The 26446-nt window shown below is 48.7% G+C and overlaps 2 protein-coding genes across 5 annotated transcripts in view; both read right to left on the minus strand.

Moving 5' to 3' along the window:
* Window positions 1-2910: 2910 nt before the first annotated feature.
* On the minus strand, window positions 2911-5439 carry PNMA1 (PNMA family member 1). Its single transcript, XM_032624433.1, has 2 exons — window positions 3629-5439; window positions 2911-3593 (listed from the first exon to the last, which is right to left on the minus strand). Exon 1 carries the CDS (start codon window positions 4761-4763, stop codon window positions 3705-3707), a length of 1059 nt encoding a protein of 352 aa, XP_032480324.1. The 5' UTR covers window positions 4764-5439; the 3' UTR covers window positions 2911-3593; window positions 3629-3704.
* A 799-nt stretch (window positions 5440-6238) lies between these two features.
* Window positions 6239-26446, minus strand: part of MIDEAS (mitotic deacetylase associated SANT domain protein) — a 67168-nt gene continuing 46960 nt past the window's right edge. For all 4 annotated transcript variants that reach the window (XM_032621664.1, XM_032621665.1, XM_032621663.1 and 1 more), the window contains exons 3-13: window positions 25918-26217; window positions 20152-20497; window positions 18069-18135; window positions 17428-17570; window positions 17204-17307; window positions 16657-16732; window positions 15855-15943; window positions 13266-13415; window positions 11828-12037; window positions 10138-10334; window positions 6239-9771 (exon numbers count right to left, since the gene is read on the minus strand). In XM_032621664.1, coding sequence (XP_032477555.1) covers window positions 9594-9771; window positions 10138-10334; window positions 11828-12037; window positions 13266-13415; window positions 15855-15943; window positions 16657-16732; window positions 17204-17307; window positions 17428-17570; window positions 18069-18135; window positions 20152-20497; window positions 25918-26217 — 1860 coding nt within the window. In that variant the 3' untranslated portion in view covers window positions 6239-9593. The remainder of the gene's footprint in view (window positions 9772-10137; window positions 10335-11827; window positions 12038-13265; window positions 13416-15854; window positions 15944-16656; window positions 16733-17203; window positions 17308-17427; window positions 17571-18068; window positions 18136-20151; window positions 20498-25917; window positions 26218-26446) is intronic.

Genomic DNA, 26446 nt, shown 5'->3' on the forward strand with positions numbered 1-26446 from the left:
ATTTTAACATCTATTAATACGTCGGTAATAATCTTTTATATGCAGGAATTTTGCAGCATGTCTTTATGACTAAACTTACTGTGTTAAATTATTTAGAAATGTTGAGTTTCTGAATGTTATTTTGTGAGATGTTTTAAAATAGTAATAAATCGTGTTATTTTATAAAAAAATTAATGTGTATCTTTTTTGGTTACATGTCCATTCGTTTTACCTAATATAGAGCAACTGTGTGAACTTCCAATGATATTCAGTTCCGAAGAAGCTCAGTGTTTGGATAACATATTCCACACAGCTTGTGTGTGTGTGAGAGAGAGAGGGAGAGAAAGAGAGAATTGGGGATTGACTCATTTCTTTATGCCCAAAATTTTTTTTTCAGTAGTTTACTACCAATGATAACCTCCTCTCTCAAGTTTGTAAGTCTTCCCCAGAAGTTCTCTGGGCACAATTTCAAATGACTAGGATCCTGGAAGGCACTTCCAGCAAGTTACTACTGTTCTTGGTTATTCCTAGTCCTCTCCTGACTTCCAGAAGTGTACAAGGTTAAGGTTGGCTGATGATAGGCCCTTGATTTGTGGTCTGGAATGACCTGACGTTGGCTAGCCCTTTTTTGATACACAAGAAACAGGAAGAACCCAGCAATAAATAGCAGTAATATTACACATTTTCCCAGCACATATTCTGTGCTATTATCAGTCAAATGTAATTTTGGTCACAGAATGGGAATATAGTGCAGTTTCTACTTCTTTATTCCACAATTCTTGGGTTGTGAGGACGTTTCTCTCCTCCTTTAAAAGGCAGAAAGATTTTAATTTGTGCCTATTAAGAGAAAACCTTAGGCTTCCCTGGCGGCACAGTGGTTGAGAATCGGCCTGCCAGTGCAAAGGACACGGGTTCGAGCCCTGGTCCGGGAAGATCCCACATGCCACAGAGCAACTAAGCCCGTGCGCCACAACTGCTGAGCCTGCGCTCTAGAGCCCGCAAGCAACAACTACTGAAGCCGGCGCGCCTAGAGCCCGTGCTCCACAACAAGAGAAGCCACCGCAATGAGAAGTCTGTGCACCGCAACGAAGAGTAGCCCCCGCAAGCCACTACTGAGCCCGTGCTCTAGAGCCCACGAGCCACAGCTACTGAAGCCTGCTTGCATAGAGCCCATGCTTTGCAACAAGAGAAGCCACTGCAATGATGAAGCCTGCGCACCGCAACGAAGAGTAGCCCCCGCTCGCCTCAACTAGAGAAAAAGCCAGCGCGCAGCAACGAAGATCCAATGCAGCCAAAAATAAAAATAATTTAAAAAAAGAGAAAACCTTAATTCAGAGCATAAATAGCACGTTATTTTTAGTTAATTGTTTCCTAGAACAAAGGGGGAACATCTAGAATTCTGACATTTTTTTCTGCCATATATATGTATTACATTAAATATATGTATGTATATGTAGATATATACAATTATTATATATAATAAAAGGATCCTAAGTGATGACCTTCCCTTCTAAAATGCAATCAACTCGGCAGCCATAAAAAGATGGCATATCCCTATGTACAGGTAAAGTATGCCCATAACATACTGGGTGAAAAAAGTGAAGAACCTATTATTTCTTTTTGTTGTAAATGTAGTGTGTGTGTGTGTGTGTGTGTGTGTGTGTGTGTGTGTGTGTGGTGGGAGGAGGGAGTATGTTTATGATGGAGTGTTGGGGAGAAGGTAGGAGTGTGTGTGAAGACAGGACTGAGAGGTATGGAGAGTGTGTATGGAGCGCCATGCCTGTGGGAATGGAGGAGGAAGTTATGAGTGGGGAGGAGGGGCAACGGGGACATTTGTCGGGGGAAGTGAAGATTTGCGTGTCTGTTGTGGGGTCCAAGATGTGGAGATGTGTTGAGAAGTGTGAGAGGGAGTCACAGACATTAAGTGAGGACGTGAATAATTGTACAGAAAAATCTTAGGACATATACCAATATCAGCCTTCATAAATAAAAATTTTTACCTTGTGATTGTTATGCAGGCCAGCTATAAATTTAAAGCCTTGTTACTAGGGGAAAACCCCACTGAATTCTTATGTTCATTTAATCACTTCTGGATTTACTAGAATTTCAAAAGATGGACATCTTCAGTCACTGAATCTCTGCAACCAAACATGTCTTTAAACCGTATTTCCCTTTTTATATCCTCTTGATATAAATGGCTGCTGCAATACTGAAGCATTAATTTTATACAGGTATGATGAGTTATTCCTGCAGTGAAACATTTTTAGCTGAAAAAAGATTTAAAAGGGAACAAAAGCATTACTAGATAACCTCCTAAACCTTTTCAGGATTTTCTAACATCTAATAGTAAGTTAACATTTACTTGTGTCTATTTTGCCTTCAAACATTTGTCTTGTAGAAAACATGCAAAAATTGAATATATTAAAAAGTACTGCTGGGGCTTCCCTGGTGGCACAGTAGTTAGGAATCCGCCTGCCAATACAGGGGACACGGGTTCGAGCCCTGGTCTGGTAAGATCCCACATGCCGTGGAGCAACTAAGCCCGTGTGCCACAACTACTGAGCCCGCACTCTAGAGCCCGCGAGCCACAACTACTGAAGCCGGCGCGCCTAGAGCCCGTGCTCCACAACAAGAGAAGCCACCGCAATGAGAAGTCTGTGCACCGCAACGAAGAGTAGCCCCCGCTCGCCACAACAAGAGAAAGCCCGCGTGCAGCAACGAAGACCCAACGCAGCCAAAAATAAATTAATTTTAAAAAAAGTACTGCAATTTAAAGTTACATACTATGATATAAAGCTTAAAGTAAAACAACTGAGGTTTGGGGTTTTTTTTTTTTTCAGTGACATGGGTAAGTCTTCCTAAGAAAAGAAAATATAATAGAGCTTAATTACACTGAAAGTTTTTTATACATGTCAGAAAAACAAGACAATAGAATTTTAAAAATATTTTTATTAATATACATGTATTTGATAACTTCGAACACTTAGAATCAGCATGAACAAGGTAAACTACACTTCAATGACAAAGATCTGAAATGGGGGAACAGATACTGTAACTGGTTCATATTAACCTCCCCTTGCAATCTGTATCTGTATCTTGTCCAGTGAAAACGATTTACACAGCTCTACAAGTGCAGTATTTTTCTAACAACCCATTTTGTAGTCTCGGAACACTTTACAGTTAAACTGATTTAGATGTTTAAAGATGAAAAATAAGAAATTTGCACTCTAAATTTGAATATCTAATTCACATTTCTTTACGTTAATGTAAATCAGGAACAATTTACAGTAAACACAAAAACTATTCACGATAGTAGTAATAACAGTTCACATTTTTACTGAACACTTCTTGTGTTAGCCAGGCCCTGCACTAAACATCTGAACATGCAATATCACATTTAATTACCTCGACGGGAAGTGTCACGAGTTCACGTTTTCCACAACTGATGATGATGCAAGCTGATGACAGCTTGCATTGAGCACTCGTGTCCAGACCTTTCCCTGGCATCGTAGCTAGCATGACTCGTACCGCAGCAGCTCTGGTGCTTGTTTGCACGATTTTACTAATGTCACATGAATACGCAGGCCTGACTTCCCCCCCCCCCCCAAAAAAAAAAAACATGGCTAAGACTTTACTACTAGGAGACACACATGTAAGACAGCACAGAGACAAAGAAAGAAAGCAGCTGTGATCTAGGTCTGCACTAAAGCCCCTTTTATGGGGACTCAGAAGGACCCCTTCAGGCCTAACTGCAGGAGGGCAGCCTCAGCCTCCTCCTCCTCCTCCTCAGCCTCCCCCTCGCGGATCTGCACCAGCAACTGGAAGAGGTTTGGGGCTGGCCCTTCCGCAACCCCGGTCAGCCACAGCCTCCGGAGGGCCCCGCTGTGGTTGGCCCCGGCAATGACCTGCTCCAGGCGGGCTTGATTCACGTTATCTTTATCTATGGCCCCCTTCTCCACCACCTTCTGCAGCAGAGGCTCCAGACGAATGACATAAGCAGATAACTTTTCTCCCGGGTTCTGGTAAGTGTTCAGAAATCTGACCTGCACATCCCTAAAGCTCTCCACGCTCCCAAACACTTGCTCAAGCGCCTTCAGGCATTCGGCGGTTGTAATCGCAGGGTTGCTGATCTTGAGGATGCGTATGACATCAGCAGCAGGGCCTCTAAGACTCTCCATCAACCGCCGCCTCTTTTCCACATCTGACACCTGCCATTCCTCTATGACCTCATTAGTGTGCTCCAGCCAGGGATCAAATGTCTCCTCTCCAGGCCCCAGGATGTCCCTCCCGGAGAAGAGTGTCAGCTTCTTGTACCATATGGACTCAACAAGAGGCGGAATAACATTATGCAAAATACAGTTTAGCATCTCAGCTGGCATATGTGGGGTTGGGGCCGGAGTGGGGTTCTGAAACCCAAGGACACGGGCAACATCTTGCACGGTCCACCCCTCTCTTGCCAGGAAGAGGTGCAACCTTTCTAGAAATTCAGCATCGGAAGTCGGGGGCTTAAAGACCAGTTTCCACACCCCTCCTTTACCTGGCATCTCCCTGGGGATCGCGGTGTAATCGACAGCACCAGTGAGCTCTAACAAGGCTGCTTTGGCATTCTCTTCCCTCCAGAACATTCTCCCAAGCACTCGATAGGGCACCTGGGGCATCGCAGCCTGGAGGGTCTCTTCGATTTCAGCCTCATCACAGTTCACTGGGATCCCCCAGACCAGCAGGGCTCTCTGGGAGTTCAAATCCATCCCCCTACACCAGTCTTCCAACAGTGTCATCGCCATTTTGCCAACTATCAAGGGCCCCAATTTTACAAAATACGGGTTACCGTGGTTCCCTGTGCTCTAGGACTTAGGACAACAGCAGACACTCCCCCGCAATATGCCCGAGGAGTCAAGCTTCACGCCACCACGATTAACAAACGACACCAGAGTCCTGCTCTCGTCCTTCCGCTGCCCCCCAGTGTCAGTCCTCCGCGTTCTCGGAGCGAAGCCTGCGGGACGCTCAGTTACGCGGCCACCGCCATCTTGAGTCTCTAGTCGGGGTCTGCGGGCCGGGTCCTCCACCTGCAGGCAGGGTGTCGCGTCGCAGCTCAGAGGCGAGGAGCGAGGGCGGGCTGCGAAGGCTGGAGCCGTCTGGCTGTAGAGGCCGGCGGGGTGTAATCGCGGGGCGTGGTCTTCTGTTCTCAGCCCGGGCGCCAGGCACTCGCAGCTGCTTCCGGCGTCAACCGGGCTTTCGCGGTCGGAGCCGGGCCTTCAGGCGCGCGAGAAGCCGCTTCTCTGCAGACGAGAACTGTGCCGCCCCCGGAGGAAGAGACTATCCCGAGGTCGCAGCGGCGGCAGCGGGGCCAGCCCGAGAGAGGGTCCTTCGCTGGCGCAGGTGCCCGTCTGGGCTGCGAGGACAGCCGGGGACCCAGAACACACGCGGCGGAGGCGCGGGTAGGATGCGGAAGCAAGGCTAGAGGCGGCGCAGACGAAGACACGCCGCGGCGACTGCGCGCCCGAGCTGCTGCACGTTGAGGCGGGATGGCGCAGCGCGACTTCCGGTTGGTCAGACCCACAGCCAGCCGAGACGTTGCGACCGCAGTGGAAGGCGGGGCCGGCCGGCAAGCGGCTTTCGCCCCGCCCCGCCCCCGCGGCCGAGCCTGCGCGAGCGTAGCCACGGCAACGGCGGCCCAGAAGACTGGCGACCCGAGTGCTCCGGCGGCCCGCAGAGGCGAGCGATTGCCTTGGTGCCAGCAAGGGGCTCCGGGCATTAATTTCTCTGACGGCGCGTTTCCTTTTTCACATTTTCCAGATTTTTTTTTTCTCACAAAGCACTGTATTTAAAAGACGATAATATAATACCGGAGTGGATTTAAGATGATATGCGTCCGTCAAGGAAGATTGTCTACTCACGTCGCTCGTTCAAGTCAATGCTGTATAAGAAAATACCCTATACCATCTGATCGCACTCGGCAACCTCCGCGAATTTCATCCCAATGAAACTAAAACGTTGGAAGTGTGCCGTGTGTTTGTGTGAGACACTGAGTTGAGACTTTTTCTTGTCTAAAATTTTGTAAGATCTAGATCTATTTAGCAACCTTTGTAGCCAGGCTACATGTGTTATTTCCCTTGTCCTGGCATCACTGACAGTGAGCTGATAAAACAGAATCCTTACGGTTCAAAAACGTCAAGTAATCCCTTGCAAGCAAACCAAGGCCTATTTACGTCAATCCCAGATAGTGAAAATCTCCCCAGAAGGACACAGCATTCAACTCTGAATTTTTAAAACCTTATTTAATAAAAGGTTTAAAGATACAGAAGAACATTCAAAAGTAAATAAGTTACATAGATACATTACAATCACATCAGCAAGATTTTCTTTAGTGTGTTAATTTTTTTTTATAAAAAGCACACAAAAAATAAAATCTTCAGTCTGGTCTATCACAACTGTACAGCAAAAGAGGTAATATTTATATATATGTACACTATTTTAATATGTAACAGTCTTTTTAAAAAAGGGTGCCACAGGCAGCAAACACACAAAAGGCAGTGTCTGATATTTTTCAAAATAAAAGGAATATACTTATTTATATGCTATTAAAATATTTGTACAATAATTACAGACTGTCAAGGCTATTCCTGTGCTCTGTCCCCTCCAACAAGGCCTTCGACTGAGAGACGAATGAAAAGGTGAAACAGCTGCAAACTGTGAGAGGCAAATATTAACACAGCAAAAATATGGGGAGGACATACAATTGTTTTATAAAAATATGCATACTTCCTATAAACCTAAGGAGTTAGGCTTGCCAGTCTGGTAATAAATACCGTCCCAGAATAGTGAGCCCCAGTAAAAACATACTTAAATAGCTGAGGCTTGAGTATGTGTTGTATTCCTTCTTCATCTTAACATCTGGCACATGAGAAGAGGTTAGGTCACTGAGGCAGTTAAATATAGGGGATCCCTTTAGACATAAGCAGCACACGACCTCTGTGCCAAGGGTGGAAGTGGGGTAGCAGAAGGGATGGGTGTGTACCTTAGTTGTGAGGGGGGCTGCTGAAGGCATGGAGGACAGTGCCTCAGCACTGTCTCCGTGGGTGGGTAAGAGACCTCAGAAACGGTCTAGAACACAGGCACTAGGTTAGTTTCATGCCCTTAGCTGAGTGTAGATGGAGGCTGAGAGATGGATATGTGAGATGGTGTGGGGAGGACATCATAAAGCTGAAGGTGTTTGTCATTTAACTTCTTAAAGCAAAGAGCTCTGACTATAAGAAAAAAGAAAAAACCAAGTAGCCTAATGGTTCACAGAGAGAAAGCACCATAAAGGATACACCTATGCCAGCTTCTATGGGTGCACCTACTTTATTGGCAGGTCACTTGCCACAATTGCATCTGCCCTCTAAACATTTTACCTTTTACCCTGCATTCTAGATACTAATCCATTCTGGAGCATAAACCCTTCTAAAATACGGTGTTGGGTGGGGTTAATACAGAGAGGTACCATCTTGATTTTCTCCACCTATATTCACCTGGTCTGGTCTCCGTGAGCTTAGAAGAGGAGAATCACTGTAGACGAAGGAGGTTTCTGTTACTACATGTCCAAAAAAGAAGCCTGAAACTAAATACAGTTTAAATAGAAAAAACCTTGGGAAACTTAAGTAGCACTTTGGGGCAAAGCTGTGAAGGCACTCATATTACATATGTGATTTAGAAGAGAGCCTAAATTTGCTACCCTCCTGTTTTTGGAGGGTATACCAGAGTTTTGCAGTCTTGGGATGTTGAGCTTGTAAAAGCCTATGGAAGAAACTAGCTGGGAAGTTAGAGGTCTAGGTAGCCATCAGAAGTTGAGGAGGGGGGAGAATTTTAATTCCCATAGCTGGGCTCATGTATAACCATATTAATGCATAAATGAATGCTAATACACACCTGATAGTGCATAGTTTAGAAACAAAACTCCCTCCCCACTCCCAGCTACCAATATGACGCCTTTAGGCTATCTCAGAAGAGTAGCAGAATGAATACTTTTTGGCTCCTTCCTAACGTGGATTCACTTAGAACTTCTTTTACACAACTAAAGTTGAATAGCAAGATCAGAAGAATAACTCAGCCCTCCTATGGGACGGGCAAGTGAAGGGGCCTCCAGAATCTTCCAGCCCTTCCACTTCAGCGACTCCACACCAAATATGGCTTCTTCAAGCCAGAAACAAAACCAGAATCTGGCTTCCAGCCAATCCCCTCAAGCTACTTGAAAGTACAGCCAAAGAAGAGGTAGCAACAAGAACTGCCTTTGATCTCCCTTGATCCTGCTAGTCTCCGTGTGCCTTTGTGACATCTTCCACCTTTCCACCCTCTTTCAGTGCTACTATCATTCCTATTGGCAGAATGGGGGACTTCAGGGTCTTGGAAATGTGGGGGGGAGGGTGGTGCCAAGAAGGTGCCTTGTTTTGGGATAAATGCACTTGGGCCTCTGGAAAGGAGGAATCCCCTGGTCCCTGAGAGGATGTTAAAAATTAAATATTAAGAATAAATAAATAGCTCCCAAATGACACAAGTCAAGGAATGAAGGCTCCTGTCCCATCTGGCTAGGAGACCTCCCCCTCCCAGGGAAGGATCCAGAAATCTCCAGCATGCAGGACTGAGGGCTGAGCTGTGGATATCAGCACTAGACCAGGTGGGGTGGGGTTAGGTGGCAGCTGCCAAGGGCAGGACAGAGGCAGGCAAGAAACTTGCACCAAGGAGGAGCAGGCTGGGCCTAGGCTAAGCTCCCTTAGCAGCCTCCAGGGCCCAAAGGTATTTGGCAAAAAAGTGGGAAGCAGGAAAAGCCAAGGCTTATCAAAAGCTCCCTCAGGCCTAGCCCTGTAGCAGCCCTGCAGCTTCCTTCTTCTGCACAGTTTCCTTCCCTCCAGCAGGCTGAGAGCTTGCAAAGAACATTGGCTCCTTCCCCAAACATCTGAGAAAACTTTCCAGCCCCAGCAGGCTGCTAGCGAGCAGCAAAGGGATAGGTACCAGTCCTAGTCTCTCTCCCTGCACCTGTTCTGGCAGCCTCCCTCCCACGGAGAACGTGGCCTCTCTGAGGACATAGTCACTGGAGCAGCATGGCCTGGACACTGCCGCAGAGGAGACAGCACAGATGCCAGGCTGAGCTCCCTCTCGGAGATGGCCACCACACTCCTTCCCACGGAGTCCCTCTTTCCGGGGCTTGGGGCAGGGCCTGTACAGGTCCCCTGGGGCGGGGGATTAATGCTGCCAAGGGGGCGCGCTTGTGCTTGTCTCTCCATGGTGACCTAAGGGAGCAAGGGAAACAAAGAGGGAGAGAAGCAACCTCGTGGCGTGGCGGCAGAGGTCCATGTGAGAGGCAGCTGCGGCAGCGCTGGAACCCCTCCCCAGGGGCAGCCCCAGCGAGCAGGGACTCTCCCAGTCCCAGGAAAGCAGGAGGGAAACTTCCGACAGACCAAATGCAAGAGAACTGGATCCTGCAGCCCTTAACACTGCTCCTGGGCCCTATATAAGTAAAAGAGCCGTTTATTTAATTGTATCCGTTTTGCAGAGACAAGTCCACGTGATCTCTCCCTCCGGAGGTTCCAGTGTTGGCAGAGCGTCTCAGGCTGGAGCAGGGCCCGGAGCCCTGGGCGTCAGCCCCTCTCGCCTGCGCTGCTCTCCTCCCTCAGGGTCGGCTGGTGGGGGGAGGCGGCCGCAGTGGCCGCAGCGGCCGCGGCCTCTTTCTCCTTCTGCCTCAGAGCGGCCGCCTTCTTCTCCTGCTCGGCGTGGCTCTTCATGTGAGCGCTGCGGCTCTTCACCTTGTAAAACACCCTGTAGCCGGGAAGGAGGGGCTCCAGTAAGAGGTCTGTCTCCACCCCTGGGACCTCCAGGCTAGAGCACCTCCGTGCGTGCGTGTATGTCTCTGTCTGTTCCGGGGGCTCCCCGGCCCTTCTGGCTTGCTCCGCGCCACGTGGTCCAGCCCCACCCTCCAACAAGGGGACCGATGGGCTCCCGATTCAGTGCCATCATCCCTCTTCTAAAAGCCGCCAAGGGACGTCACCGGGGAAACCCTCTGAGCCAATGAGGAGACAGGGCGAAAGCTGTGACTCCTCCTCCTCCCCAGGAATCGACGTCTGCCCCTCCCCCAACCGCAGCCAACCTACCAGGTCCCAGTGGAGACTGGGTCTGCCTTCTTACCTGCCACATTTTTTACACGGAAAAGTGTTCTCCTGATTCTGGCTCTTATTAAATGGCTCTGGTTTTTTCTTCTTCTCCGAAAAAGGAAGTGCCCTACGTGACTTCCCTGGCCCCTCCCTTGGCTTCTCTGAGGCCTGGCCACCTGCAGATCCAGGGGCATTGGATTCGTGGCTTCGAAGGATGAGGATGTCATTGGCCTGGAGAGGGTCAAACAAGGAGAGCTAAGAGATATGGGGAAGAGAGGATCCCGAATTATGGAATATCAGTGAACAGAGGGCTTTTAAAGATCATACACTCATTCCAAATGGTCCCCTAGCATCCTCTTGAATCTTTCCAGTGACAAGGCACTCACAGCTCTGTTTTCACAAATTGCTGGTACCATAATTACGTGGGACAGCCCTAGCTGCTATAAGGACTTCCTGATGCATCTGACAGGGGTCTTGGTGTCTCTGTTAATGACGTGGGTTCATGTTTTCAGTCACTTAGTCTATTCAGGACTTCATTCCATAAATGACCTTCAAATCTGTGTAACACGCCAGGTTACACAGGGGATAGAGAGGTGACAGGAGCCCCTGCCATCAGAGAACTCACAGTCTGAAGGGACAAACATGCAGGCAGTTAGCTCCTGACAACATGAGCCACCATGGGAAACGCCAAGCAGGTGCCAGAGGGCACAGGACGCCTGGTGCAGACCTGGAGAGGTGCCGCTCAGGGTATGCGAACCATGGACCTCGGGTTAGGGGAGCCCCAGATGGCCATTAGGAGTCACACACGTGTGCACTGGATCAAACCACACAGGAAAGCATTCATAAAAGTTCAGCAGAACTCAGTGGCGTGTGTACACTGAGCACAGCTCTTGGAGGAGCACAGACAAGGCTCAGAAGGGAGCAAACAGCTGTGTGTCTACAGTTTGTGAGGGTTTTCCTGCAAGTTTAAGTGTACAACACAAATTAAACAAACAAAGACTCTCATAGTAGTTCCGTAGCAGACCCTACCCAGCCCTCTCTCTCCTGGGGGACCTCTTCCTGACAAGGAACAGCTCTGGCTGGTATGTCTTGCTTCTTGGCCTGTGATGTGGTGGACAGAACACTGCACTAGGAGGAACTGGGGTGGGACCTCAGGCAAGTCACTTAGCATCTCTGAACCCAGCTTCCTCCATCGGCAAGGTGGGGGCTAACACTTTATGGGGTTATCGCGAGGGATGAATGAGATAATGAACAGGAAAGCACTTCGCAGACAACATGCGTGAGGGGCCGTTGTCGTTATTCCCATTGTCTCAGCTCAGTTTCAGAATTCTTGTCAGGGACACGGCTCTCTTAGGGGGAGCCCTGTCTGAACTGTAAGTCAGGAATGCTTCCCCAGTGTCCCACACACCTGGGTTTTCACAAAGCCTTTTTCCTCTGTGACTCAGATACAGAAGCGGTATAGTGTAAAATTAATAGCGGATTCTGGAGTCAGGCTGCCTACTAGCTGTCTTACCTTGGACCTCAATTTCCTTCTCTGTAAAATGGGAATAATGACAGTACCTACTACATGGAGCTATGAGGATAAAATGAGTTAACAGCATGAACTATCTAGTGCTTTCCTGCCCTGATGATGATGATGATGTTCCTGCTCTGCCCTCCCTCCCACAGCCCGAGGCCCAGCTCCAGCCGTCCTCCTGGCCCTGGGCTCCCCCAGTCACACTTACCGACTCATTGGCCTGTAGTGTCTGCGTGGCTTTGACAGCCGCTGCCCGCCGGCTTCGCTCTCGCCCCTCTTCCTGCTCCGCCTTCTCCTGGGTCTCTGGCATCTCTTCCTCCTCCTTTCTGGTCTCCTTTACTTCCTTCTTAGGCTCTAGCCTCTCTTCACTTGGGGACTCTCTTCTGGGAGGAGGCACCCTGGGGAACTTCTGGGAAGTCTATGCGGGACAAGAGCAGGGCAGTGAGCCTACGGCTCAGTCATGCGGCCACATGCACTGATTCTGACCCGGCCAGGGGCTCACTAGGCCCTGCTAGTCCTGCTAGCCTGGCCTGGACCAGTGCGGCCTCCTGTGCTAGACTCTATACTCTCCCACCGCTAATCCACCGGTAAAATGAGAGAGAGCCCTGAGGCCTGGAAGCCCTCAGGATGAGACCAAGCACTTGAGATGGAGCTGGGGCAGGGAGGGAGCATGCCAGTCCCTCCCCACAGGCCACCTGTCCTCTTGGGTGTGTCCAAGAGACACATTCTAGGGCAGGGTGGTCTGGTGGAACCAGGCAGCAGCCTTGAGCTCCATTCTAAGCTATCTTTGTAACGTTTCCTGTATCTCTACCCCCTTCCCATCTGCAAGTGGGAACTAAATCACTCCCTGTCTTAGAGCAGCATGTCACCAAGTGTGGACTTGTGACCCCAAGATGGTATTAGGTGGATACATGGACACAGAATTAAATAACATTCTCTTTTCACAAAATTGAATAACGTTCTCTTTTCACTTCTCTTTCAATCCTGATTATGTCAAGGGCAAAGTCTCGAGTTGGTATTAATGTGTCTTTTATACTGTTCTAGACTTAACAAGGAGAGGTCAGGCCTCATCTCAGAGGCTCGGCAGGTAATAGTATCTGGCTAGAATTTAATAACATTGTTTGGTTTTCATATATATTTATTTTTACCAGTACCTTCTATGGCAAGCAACACCGGTTTTCTATTTATGATTGTGATATAAAGCTTCCCTTGAGTAAAAAATGGGCTGATTTAAAGAAAAATATTAAAAGCACAAGTGGTGTATGGACATGACAAAAATAGTAATGGTGACATGTGGTAGGATGCAGAATTCATAAAGGTGATACAAGCAGAATTCATAAAGGTGATACAAGAATGACTAAAGTTTAGGAAAAAGTGTTAGAGGTCTGCTACGAGGGGACAATAAGTCAATGCTGGTGCAAATACTGTTTTTTCCCCCAATGTTCTGCATCAACACAATATATTATTACGATGACACTGGAAGATAGAGAGGGGAACCCAAAGGTCCAGGGCCAGTATCCAGGACATCAGCTCCCTGGGGCTGTCAGGGACACTGCCTTCCTCTCTTTGCCCTCCAGGGAGTCCTGGAGAGCTTGGCCTCAGGCTCCCACCTCAGCCTAAGCAGCTGAGGCAGGGAAGGGAGTCACCTTAATATCCACTTCAACCTCTTCCTGGGCTGACTTTTCATCACTTGTATCCACATCCCCGAAGGTTAGCGTCCCATTGCGGCCAATCTTCACCTGCTTCTTGTAGGTGTAGTAGAACTCCACACACTGGGCCACGGTCTTGGTTTGGATCTGGTATGAAGCCAAAACTGAGGTCAGAGTTCCTGGTTCAGCTCACCTGCCTGGGGGCACTCCAGCCTTTCTTATCCCTGCATGCCCCTCCGTTAACCTTAGCAAACACTAAACCCAATAAACCCAGGAAATAAAAGCATGTCTCCAACACCTGCTCTGCACAAACCACTGACCAATTCAACACTTCAGCACTATTTTTTTTTAAAAAGCTAAAAAGGACAACATGGAGCCACTGGGGAAATTTGAATACGGATCATGTATTAGCATTATTGTGTCAGTTTAAATTTCTTGGGTGTGATAATGGTACTTTGGTTTTGTAGGAGAATATCTTTGTTTTAGGAAATATTTAGGTCAAATGTCATGATGTCTGTAACTTTTAATGATTGGTTAAAACAGAATACCTGTGTGTGTTTATTTACGGACACAGAGAGACAGCAAATGTGGCCAATGTTAACAACTGGTAAATCTGAGAGGTATATGGGTGTCCATTATACTATTCTTTCCATTTTTCTGTAAGCTTGAGATTTTTCAAAATGAAAAGTTAAAGGGGAAAAAGCCTGGGCACCATCCACATTCAAAGCCAGACTAGACCTGGCAACACAGCCTCTCTACATCAATCGGAGCAAACAATTTCATTCCTCTTGAGAGAGCAGTGAGGACAGAGAATTGTCAACTGCCGTATGTTGGGGAGGAACTCAGGGGAGACTAACACGTAAGCCCTGGAAAGCCTGAAGAGGAAGCAGGAGGCTAAGTCTTGTTCTAACTCTACCACTAAATGGCTGTGTGGCCTTAGGCAAGGCTCTTGGTTGTGAAAGTAGTGAGTGGGATGAGACCAGATGATCCCCAAGGGCCACCCAAGCTCTGAAACCCTAGCCCTCCTGTTTCACAAATCCATTTGGCCACTGGGTTTGGTTTCTGGACTACCTCCCCCTGACCCCCAAGCTGTTTTCTCTGACTCTCCCCCATCTCCTCAGACGCCCAGACTGCTCAGCCAGCTGCTGGGCTGCACTGGGAACTGGGGTGTCCTGTCCACAGAGCCCAAGGGGTCAGTGAGGGCCCTCTGTGCATGCGCAGGAAGCAGACATGACTCATCTCCCAGGAATGGCCAAGTCACAAATTTATTAACTAGATCCTGTTTACACTTTTACTATCAATTCCCTCTGATCAGCTGTTAGCCTGACCAATGGTCTGCTCTTTTCATTAAGGCATGAGGGGCACCTCAGTGAGCTTCACTGAGGCATGTACTTCCTGGCAATATTGCCCAATCAGGGAGCCCAGCAAACGACTGTCCTCACAACAGGGCCCTTGTAGGAGAATTTGTCAGCACTTGGTCCAAGCCCCAGGGCGTCCCTGGTATAACCTACAATCCCAGGAGGAAAGAACACATTCTGGGAAGCACTCTTCCCTCAGCTGTCCACACAGCTCACTCTCGCCATAGCCCAGACTTTGTGAGACAGGGCTGGTGGGAAGATGCAAGCCCTTGGATTAGCATATCACTCTCCCAGAAGAACACAGGGACAAGACAAGAGAATCTAGGAAAACTAGGCCCAGGCTTCTGCTACTCTGTCAGCTGAGTTACTGGAAGGAAGCCCCGGGCCTGACAGGAAGTGGGCAGAAGCCCCCTAGGTCAGTTATAGTCACTTGCTAGCTCTCGGTCCCCTCATCTCGGGGTGACTTCTCCTCCCACTACTTGTGGCCTTTGAAGTACTCCAGCCCCTTAGGATGGCTCACCTCTGCTTGCAGCCCCCCTTCTCTTCCTGTTCTCCCTTAGGCAAGTCACTATTTATTTGGTGCCACTGGACTGAGGGCCCCGCTCAGGACTGAGACTTCAGAGTATGGCCACCCTACCCTAAGGTGAGGGAAGGGGCTTAGAACCAAGGGGGAAAAGGCCTGATCATTTCCATTCTTGTTTTGTTTAGGAAAAAATGTCTCTGGGGACTTCCCTGGTGGCACAGTGGTTAAGAATCCGCCTGCCAATGCAGGGGACATGGGTTCAAGCCCTGGTCCGGGAAGATCCCACATGCCGCGGAACAGCTAAACCCGTGCGCCACAACTACTGAGCCTGCGCTCTAGAGCCCGCGAGCCACAGCTCCTGAGTCCACGTGCCACAACTACTGAAGCCCGTGCGCGTAGAGCTCATGCTCCTCAACAAGAGAAGCCACCGCAATGAGAAGCCCGCACGCTGCAACTAAAAAAAGCCTGCGTGCAGCAACGAAGACCCAGTGCAGCCAAAAATAAATAAATAAATGTATTTTAAAAAAAAAAAGAACGAAAGAAAAAGAAAAAATGTCTCTTAAGCTACTTAGTGGCATTGACCTAACTGCTTTGTAAGAGGTCTTGGTAAGCAATTGCAGGGCCCCCCCACCGGCAGAGGGAGCCCCCGAATGATGTAGGCAGCTCCTGCCCCTCTCTTGCCCCCAAAACAGAGCCCCAGCTCACCAGCTTCTGCACCAAGAAGAAATCCTTCTTGTAGATGGCAATGCCCTTGTTGAACAGCTTCCTCTCAGCCATCTTCCACTGGTCGGAGCCTGCAAGGCAAAGAGGAAGCCAGGGTAGTGAGGGGGTGGGACTGTGAGCACTGCGGGGGCAATTCTGACCAGCAGAAAAGTGTGAGGTCATCTAGCCGCTGTCTCTGCAGGCGTTCAGAGCTGGCTCCACATCCTGCTTCTGCCACTTACTAGCCATGTTGCTTAGCCTCTGAGCCTCACTTTCCCCACTTGTGAAATGGGAACTAGTAATAGAAGCCACCTCACCAGCTGTCGTACAGACTCAGTGAGACAATGCATGTGGAGCCCTTGGTGATATACCTGGCACAGACGGGATGCACCACTTGACGGGGGTTGATACTAGGGACTGCTATGAATATGCCACTTGGTCAATGTCCCTCTGAAAGCACAGTCCCCAGAATGGGACATGGCACTCCAGGGGTCCTCTTAAGTTCCAGCACCTGATGCCAATTTGGATGGCACTCCCTGGGTTCCTGCCCCTTATACCCACACCCTGGGCTCTTCTACCCAGATGGGCTCCCACCTGCTTATGCCCTTCTCCCTTCCCTTGCAGGGCACAGGAAGCCCCTTGAGAGCCACCCCAGCTCTGGTGTCAGTCCCCTCACACTGGATCTTGGCTTATCTGCCCCCCACCTCTCCACCCCCGCTCCACCCTGGGCTGTGACTCAGCACTGAACTGAGCCCCACTGACGCTGGAGACCCCTCGAGGCCCCAGGCCCACCCTGCCAGCCCACCTGTGTAGTGATAAGTTGCCAACGGGTGGTTGTGGAGCCGCAGGGGCTTCTTCAGTAGCAGCTTATTCAGCGTTTCCTGAAAGGGAAGTGAAGAAAAGGTCAAGGCCCTGGCAGGGGTCTTGGTGGGCAAAATTCGGACCTCTGAGTAGGGTGGGCACCCACTCTTGGCCCTCTTAACTGCGGAGGGGCAAGAGGTCTGGCAGGATGGCAAGGGCATGGGTGTTGGGTGGCTCAGGGCCTCTTAAAAGAGGAAACACATGGTCCCCAAGGCAGGCAGCCACAGATAGAGAAGGCCCTCAGTGACAGCCCCGTCCGAGGGTGGGGACCCACTACCCAGTATCAGAGACTGGGGTGGACCTTGCACAGCAAAGTCTGTAGTTTGGAACCAGGGCTCCCTCAGGCCGACCCCCTACCATCCCCAACTTGGTCAGACCTTCCTGCCTGCCTCAAATCAGCTCGCCGACAGGCCTGGCTCCTGGAGAGCACACACACGGATCCCTGCCAGCCTCCCCAAGGGGCCCTCCCTCCACCAGGGGCAGTGTCTCACCAGGATGTCTCCCCTGGACTCGTGCAGACAGTGCAGGGCCAGCTCCTGGTTGGTGCCAGCTCCAGGGAAAATGCTGGAGCAGGCAGCTGTCAGCAGGTCTTCCACTGGGGAGGGAGGAGAGAAAGGCACTTTTAGGGCTGGGCTGGGCAGGGCTGCATGAGGCGGAGCCTAGCCCACCCACTGCCCAATAGCCAGCCTTTGCCTGCTGGCTCGTGACCTCTCACCTTGCCTCTGCTTCTCCTGGCTGCTCTCTAAGTCCTCCCATGGCTGCCACACCAAGTCGGCCTTGTGGGAGTCTGCGGCTGCCAGGGCGCGGTCCCTCATCGAGGGGATTTCTGCTTGGAACCGGGAGCCCACGTTGATCCGTCTGCAGGGGCGGAAAGGGCAGGGAGTGAGGCTTCACCATGTGGGGATGGGGAACCCTACTTCCTCCCTGAGGAGGGAGAAGATGCGGGGGTAGCTGGCAGAGGCTGAGCGCGGCAAGGCTTCAGCTGGGTGTAAGGGAACCTGGCTTCTATGAGGACAGCCTGGCAAGTGGCACCTGGTGCTGTCAGAAAGGCAAGGCCCAGTGGTTGGAAAGGGGAGAAGAAGCTCCAGGTTTACAGACAGGGAAAGACTCTTGGACTGCCCTTCTAATTCTCCTCAGAGGCAAATTCAAAGTGAGCTGGTCCTTTCCTTCCCTGTGACTTCCACACAGAAGCTGGGGTGGGGATCAGTGAAGCCCAGGGCTAAGTGCAGAAGCCCAGAGAGGTCTGCTCAGCCCCCAGCCCACAGAAGCCTCCTCTTCCTCGTAGGGCCCACCTGCACGCACCGGACTCCAGCTGGCCACCCTCACCCCCTGAGCCAGAGGCTGGGCTGAACTTACGGCTCGATGCTCACTGGGGTGGCCTCCCCCATCACAGAGAGGACAGGCGGGGTGACTTCAGCGCTATCTATGGGACAAAAGGCAGGTTAGTAAATGGCACCCTCTGCCCTTCAGCAAAGCCACCCTCTCCAACCCTAGGCGGCTGCTCTTTACGCACAAGAGCCACAGCAGTGACTCTGAGGTTCACACTGGGAAATCAGGCACCCTGAGTCCTGGCTCTGCAGCCTGCAATTGTGACAACTAGCTGTGACTTTACCAAATATGTGGGTGCCTCCGTTTTCACGCCTGCTGAAAGGGGCTATTGCTACCTATCTCCCTAGGTTGATGTGAGGATTGAATGAAACCATGCACAAAGCTGAGCCCTCGATAAATATTAGCTACTCTTATTACTACTGCTACCAGTTCCACTACTAGAGCCATGTTCTGCCCCGGGAGCGCCCACAGTACAGCATTAAGTCCAGCATTCAACTATGGTTGCTCTAGTAGAGAGGCTGAAACTTCCGCCACACAAACGAGGTGGTGAAGGAGATCACTGTTTCATAATTATCTTCTCACTTCCTTGCTGGGTTCTCTGCCTTGGTTTCTCCCGAGCTAATCTTAACGCCCTGTGTGATCAAGACACTCTCTTGCTCCAAAAGCAAAATCTGCTGACTCCCCTCTGCAACCTGAGAGAAAACTTCAACTCCTCAGCTCAGTGTTCAAGGCGGTTCCCCTGCCAGCTATGCATCCCACCACCGCCTTGCCTGGACCGTCCATCTTTGCAGGCCGCTCCCTCATGGCCCCTCGCGCTCCCTGCACAGTCCCACCTCTGGGCCTTTGCACCTCTCCTTTCTTCTGCCTAGTGTGCCCTCCCCACCTGCTTCCTAGTTCAAGCTCAGCTTTAACCCCACCCTCTCTTCAATAAATGCTTTCCTCACCACTAGGGCTAGCAGCCTCTGCAGGCTTCACTCACTGACTGCTGATCCCACTCTGGCTGAAACTTCTGCTTTCCTGTCTCCCAGGCTTTCAAGTCAACGCCCTAATGACCCAGCACTCTCTTTAGAACAGACCACGGTGTCCCACACATTACTGGTGCCCTCACAGGACCCAGTTCAGGCTTTACACCTGAGTGCAAGAAAATCCTCATGGATGGACAGACCTCTTCTTTGCCGCCAAGCTGGTCTCAACAGCGACTTCTTCCTGCACAACCCAGGCATGGAGAGAAGCTTCCAAGCTTCCAGTAGAAGTGGAAGAGCCAAAGGCCAGCCAGGCCAGGGTGAGCCATTTCTCACCCAGACACCAGAGGGCACCAGAGAGGCATGCCACGATGAGGTCAGGGTCAGAGGTTAATCCCAGGACCGCACTGCCTCACCTCTGTGCTACCTCTGGTCGGGATTACTCTCCATCTTCTCTATCACCCTGAGATAGGATTATCCCATTTTTCAGGGGAAATGAATTCTTGTATGGAGTGGGCAACATTTTTCAGCAATTCACCACCCAGGCCAGCCAAAATGTCTGCTCTGGGCCAAAATGACTGTTCGAGACACAGGAGACAGGATCTGCCACCTGTCTTAATTTGTTCTTAATTTGTCTTAATTTGGTCTTAATTTGTTCTATTAAGAACAAATGTGACACACCAGGCACAATGTAAAGTGCTTTACGTGTGTAAATGCATCTGGACCTCACCACAACACTCTGAGGTAGCTATTAGGTTGAACCATAGGAAACTGCTGTTTGTGGTTCTAAAAATAGCTGAATACATATTGGCAATTTCATCATTAACCAAACACTACTAACATCCTCATTTACATGCTGAAGAAACTGAGACCCAGGGAGTTTAAATCACTTCCACAGGGGATGGAACAGTAAATTGTGGAATTGGGATTTAAGTCCAAGCAGTTGGGCTGACACCTCCTCTCCCCAACCACAGCACGTACTTGAGCCAGGACAACCTCCTTCTCTCTCTCAAAGGAGACAGTAGAAGTAGAGCCCCTTTTCCCATGGCATGCCAGCCCAACCCCGGCAGTGCCAGAAGCTGAGTCTTCCCTACCCACCGCCCTCCCACAATGCCTGCCCTCACGGCTGCTGAGGGGGGATCACTCACTAGACCGGAGCAGGGTGCGATGGGCACTCTTTGGCGTGATGGGAGGAGGGGCTGGGATGCTGCTGGTCGACATGATGGCATTGAAATAGAGTCCGGAGCCTTCCCGCACGGGGCTGAGGATGGGGGGTGGTGTATAGGGGGGCAGCTCAAAGCTCCGCTCAGAGGGGTGGTCAGCCAGGCGGACAGGGGAGCGCAGGTGGCTCTGGTACGGGGTGATGTTGGAGTAGACGGGAGGGGCGATGAAAGTGCCCGCCTTGGTGGGGATGATCAGAGGCTCAGGCCTCGGCCGCTGCTTTGGTTTCCGCACTGAAGGTTCCCCCTCCAACTTGACGTTCATGTCCTCAGCCTGGAGAAGGAAACAGGCCAAGATGGCTCAGCCACCTATAACCTGGGAAAAACTGAAGTCTTTTTTTTTTTTTTTTTTTTTTTGCGGTACGCGGGCCTCTCACTGTTGCGGCCTCTCCCGTTGCGGAGCACAGGCTCCGGACGCGCAGGCTCAGCGGCCATGGCTCACGGGCCCAGCCGCTCCGCGGCATGTGGGATCTTCCCGGACCGGGGCACGAACCCGTGTCCCCTGCATCGGCAGGCGGACTCTCAACCGCTGCGCCACCAGGGAAGCCCCATAAAAACTGAAGTCTTGACCACTGCTTGCCAGTTTCACCTTTGGAACTTAGTCTGCCCACCACACCCACTAAGGCAAGCCTGACACAGGAAGCAGATCCTAACGCCCTTCTTACTGTCTTCTCTAGGGCAGGGGTCAGCACACTGTCTCTGTCAAGGGCCAGATAGTATGTATTTTAGGCTTCGTGGGCCACACACATATTCTTCGGTGCATATTCTTCTTCTTCTCCTGACCCACCCCCCGCCCTTTTAAAAGAATCCTTTGAAAAGTGTAAAAAACAGTCTTAGGGCTGGATTTGGTTCACCGGTCATAGCTGCCAAGCCCTGCTGTAAAGTATGCTACAGGGCAGGGAACTATTGTAGTTAAGGGCCAGGCCCTGGAACTGGATTGCTTGGACTGGGATCTATTTCCTTTAATTACCACTTAAAATACTTAACTCTGTGTGCATTATCATTTTTAACATGGGAATAACAAACGCCTACCTAATGGGGTAGCTATAAGGACTAAATAAATTAATACATGGGAATCACTGAGAACAGTACCTGGTACATAGTAATTAATCAATACTGACTGCTATCACTACTTAAACTCCAAGCTCTGCATTAGATGGAGGCCCATATCGCGTGCCAAGACCCAAGCTAGGCATGGGACCACAGAGTGAACAGGACAGCCCTGTCCTTGAAGAACTTTTATTCTCATAGTATCAGTCCTACCTTTGCTGTCAAATGTTAGTCCTTCTGGCTTACACTTCTCCCTGCTTGGTATGCCTTGTGGGCCTCCATACAGAATAGAGGGCAGGGCTGTACAGGAATAGAGGCCTTTCCTTGCTGCATCCCTCTCCTCTCAAGAGAGAATGGAGGCCTACACGAGTGAGTGACATCGATCATCTCCCTGGGTGCACAGGTGAGACTGGCCACACTGACTGGGCCCAGGAACAACAGGCTTTCTCCCCGTCCCAGGTTCCAGCTCCCACAAGACCTTCCAGCAGAGGGCCCTGAGTCCCCATGAGCCTTGGCCATGTCTTTTAGCCATCTGTGCCCTCTCTGCTCTTCTACAGACTAGGAAGAAATGACATTGCTCATTCTCTCCCCCTAAGGGGAACAATATGATTGCACAGAAAAAAATGCAGTGGAGCCAAAGGCCCCCAAACTTCTAGACAAGAAATCCAACATGAACTCAAGCTAGCTGTAATGATTCGTGATTTTATAGGGAAAATGGATTTAAACTATTCTAAATATTTGACAATATTTTTCATATTGATCGTTTGTTTATTTATTTATTTAGGCTGCATTGGGTCTTCGTTTCTGCGCGCGGGCTTTCTCTAGTTGTGGCGAGCAGGGGCTACTCTTTGTTGCAGTGCACGGGCTTCTCATTGCGGTGGCTTCTCTTGTGGAGCATGGGCTCTACTAGTGTGGGCTTCAGTAGTTGTGGCTTGCGGGCTCTAGAGCACAGGCTCAGTAATTGTGGCGCACGGGCTTAGCTGCTCCGCGGCATGTGGGATCTTCCTGGACCAGGGCTCGAACCCGTGTCCCCTGCATTGGCAGGCGAATTCTTAACCACTGCGCCACCGGGGAAGCCCTCATATTGATTTTTTAGGTGCGATGACATGGGAAGGAAGGAAGGGAGGGAAAGAATCCTTATGTATGGTGTACTTCAGGTACAAAACCAAAGTATTTATGGATGGAATGATGTGATGTTCGGGATTTGCTTCAAAAAAAATCCAGTGGCAGGGAGAAGTAGAGGTACAAATGAAAGAAGATTGGTTGTATTTTGAAAACTGTAAAAGAGGGTGATGGCTAAATATTAGGACTCATTGTACCATTTTCTCTACTTCTGTACATGACTGAAAATGTCTGTAACACAAAGAGAGAGAGAAAGAGAGAGAGAAAGACCTCCCCAAAAGCCTGGTATAGTGAGAGTCCTCAGGCAGGATTCAAGGGATCCAAATTCCAGGGCTAGCTCTGCCACTACTTGGCTGTATGATCTTAAGTAAGCCTCTGGCCTTTTCTGGACCTATTTCCTCATCTATGAAATGGGTATGTTGAGCTGTGTAGTTGCTCAGGCTCTTTCCTGCCATCCTCAGGACAAGCTGCCCAAGGCTGCAGCCTCCACCACAAACTCTCCCCCAACCAGAGAACAAGATTCCAGAGAGCAGAGACTGTGCTACTCAAGATGATCTTGGGGCTCTCCTTTCTGTTATAGACAACAGGCACGCAGGCCAACTCTCCAGTTGCGAATGACTAATAAAATCTAGATGCTGTACAAAACCACATTTCTGCAGGTACCAGAGAACAAATTAGTTGGCAAAGAATTAAAGGGCCAAGATCCAGGGGAAAAAAAGGAAAGCCAGAAAGGTGAGCCCAGCATTTAGAATTGTGTTTTCCCTAGAGATAGATGCTGTTATGGAAGAGACAACGGAGAGGCTGAGAAACTGGGTAAAGCTTTTAATAAATTCAAGGAGCCAGCAGAATAAAAACTGGAGTTTAGAGCTTGCCAAGGAAGGAGAGCCTGGTGAACCCCTAGGCTTTGGATTGGGACTCCAAAGGGCTAGACCCTCAGAATAAAGGTGAATCAGATATAGATTAGTTCTCAAATGGAATAATGCCCAGCTTCAAATCATCTGATTAAGTTAAAGTAATCCAGGATTGCTTGTGTTCTTTGCTACCTGTCAGATGCAAAGACAAATCCTCTCCAGTAGAGGAGAACAGCATCCAGAGTCTCTAATTACCTCAACAATTTTTCATATATAATGTCTGACATTCAATAAAAAATAGCCAGATACACAAAAGAGTAAGATGTGACTTAAAAACAAGAAATAGCAGATAATAAACACAGACCCACAGGGATCCCATTAACGGAGCTATGAGACATAAACTTTAAGAAGACTATGCTTGGGAATTCCCTGGTGGTCCAGTGGTTGGAACTTGGCGCTTTCACTGCTGGGGCCCATGTTCAATCCCTGGTCGGGGAACTAAGATCCCACAAGTCATGCTGTGTGGCCAAAAAAGGAAAAAAAGAAAAAAGAAAAGAAAAGAAAAGAAAACTATGCTTAAGTTGTGCAATAAAATAAAAGGCAAGGTTGAGAATCTCATCAAAGAACTAGAAACTCTAAAAATGAACCAGATGAAAAATCAGGTTACTGAAAAATAAAATAACTGAAAACAAGAGTTCAATGAATGGGCTTAACAACATATTAGACACAGCTAAAGAGAGAACTGGTGAACTGAAAGACAGGTCAGACTTAAAAAAAAAAGAAGAAATGGAAAACATAGAAAAGTGCATGACAGACAAAATAGGGGATACAGTGAAAAGCACTAACAAAACGTGTAACTGGAGTCCCAGAAGGAGAGGAGAGAGAATATGGAGCAGAAGCACTCTAAACAGGATAAATACAAAGAGATCAATACTTAGGTTTCACAGCAAAACTGCTGAAAACCAATGACAAAAAAAAAAATCTTAAAACAACAAGATAAAAAGACACCTTACATTCAAAGGAGCAACAATATGGATTATAGTGATTTCTCAATACTGTACCTACAATAGAAGCCTGAAAACAATGGAATGACATCTTTAAAGTGCCAAGAAAAAAAAAAAAAACTACCAACACAGAATTCTCTACCCAGCAAAGTTATCCTTCAAAAATGAAGATGGAATAAAAACATTTTCAGACAATCAAAGACTAATAAAATTTATCACTAATAGACTCACACTAAAGGAACTAAAGGAAATACTAAGGGATGCTCTTCAAACAGCATATAAATGAACTGAGATGGAAGCTTGGAGATATGAGAAGAAATAAAAAGCAACAAAACACTCTTAAGTATTTGAATAAATCTAAAATGAACAACAACTGAACAAAACCATAATGTTATAATGTCCTATCAATGTTACAATATAGGGAGAATGAAAAGTCATGTCAATAATTCTACAAGTTAGGGGTTAGGGGAAAATGGAGTTAAAGGGTTATAAGAACTCTGCATTGTCCAAGAAGAGGCAAAGCACTAACTTACGTTAGATTTCAATAAGCTAAGAATGCATTTTAATCTCTAGGAACGCTTCTCAACCAGAAGATTAAGCTCTAATGTCATAAGGCATTCACTATGTAATAAGCTGACTTCTCTCCTACACCTCTAGAATGGTACTAGCTATGTACCATCCTCCAGATAATTGAGAAAATGGTCACTCAAATCCCCTTCTGTAGGGCTTAATTCTCTAATAGAAATCCAGGTAATAAAGGCCGCTATGGTAATCACTAAAGGAGTAATACATAAGTATATAACTAATAAATTAATAAAGAGGGGAAATGGAATAACAAACCCAATCAATCCAAAGGAAAACAAAAAAAGAGGAAAAAAAAAAGGAAGAAAGAAAAGGCAGGATGGGATAAGTAGATTTAAACCAAAGTTTATCAGTAATTACATTAAATGTAAACTGTATCAATGCTCTAACGAAAAGACAAAGGTTGTTAGAACAGATGATAACAAACCCCAATTACAAATCCAGTTGAAAGATATACCTTAAGTAGAAGGATACAGAAAGGCTGAAAGTAAAAAGATGGAAAAGATACACATCCCATCCTCCTCCCACCCACACTAAGGGAAAGAAAGAGAAATATCTGACAAAGTAGACTTTAAAAGGCAAAAAGATTACTAAAAATAAAAAAAGAAACATTTCATGATAAAGTGTCTAACTAATCCAGTTCTAAATAAGTATGCAATTAACATTGCATCAAAATGTATAAAACTAATACTGACAGAACTAAGAAAAAAAAGACAAAACCTCAGTCTTAGTGGGAGAGTACAACATACATGTTTGTACTGACAGAACAAGCAAACATTTCTATATACCAGTACCTAGCACAAGGCCTGACCCACATTAGAGGCCAAATCAAAATTTGCTGACCTGAAATAAAAGAGATTCATACATTCTGGATTTTCCTAAACAGTCCAAATTTCAAGTATAAAATTGTCTCTTTGTCCCTCATAAGTTCATTTGTCCAAAAGTTTTGTTTGGAAAATATAAATAATATCCCCATGGGTGACTTGAATCCCTCCTATACTGCCATGTTCTCCTTCTTTCCATATAATATTAGGTCACCAGGAGCACCCAGGTGCTGAGCTGCTTGCATGGGGCGCCTCTCATACCTGAGCTGGGGCATCAGTCCCGGGGATACGGGTGGACCGCCTGCGGGTGACGATGACCGACGGCTTGTGTTCAGTGGGGTTCTGTTCAGGACCCTTTCCATCCTCGTCAACACCTCCAGCTTGGGCTGCCTCAGTTGGGTCCACAGCCCGCACAGGCACAGACACTGGGATTATGAGGGGTACCATCCCGCTGTCCTCTCGTGCTCGCTTGGCAGCTAAGGAAGGCTCAGAAAACTCCACCCCACACTTGGCAGTTGAAGCCAATACACTTTTCCGCTTCTCCTCAGAGCCACTGGCATCCTGGAGGAGAGAGAGAGGAAATGGAGACGGTTAGAAGGTAAGTCCTGATCTGCTGGTCCGGGACCCCTAATCCCGTTTGATTCAGGGACTCAAACACCCATGATGGTTCCCAGTGGTCTTTGGCAACCTGGCCTTTCCCTGACCACCTTTTCCCCCACCATATTCCCAAATACTCTCCATAACCTCCCTTCTGCCAGGTTCTCCCATCCTGGCCTGGAGCAGGAATCCC

Source organism: Phocoena sinus, chromosome 2 (assembly GCF_008692025.1).
Source record: "Phocoena sinus isolate mPhoSin1 chromosome 2, mPhoSin1.pri, whole genome shotgun sequence".
NCBI lineage: Eukaryota > Metazoa > Chordata > Mammalia > Artiodactyla > Phocoenidae > Phocoena > Phocoena sinus.

Bases quoted from the DNA above. Each gene is read 5' to 3' on its own strand.
- PNMA1 (XM_032624433.1), bottom strand. From the start codon at position 4,763: ATGGCGATGACACTGTTGGAAGACTGGTGTAGGGGGATGGATTTGAAC.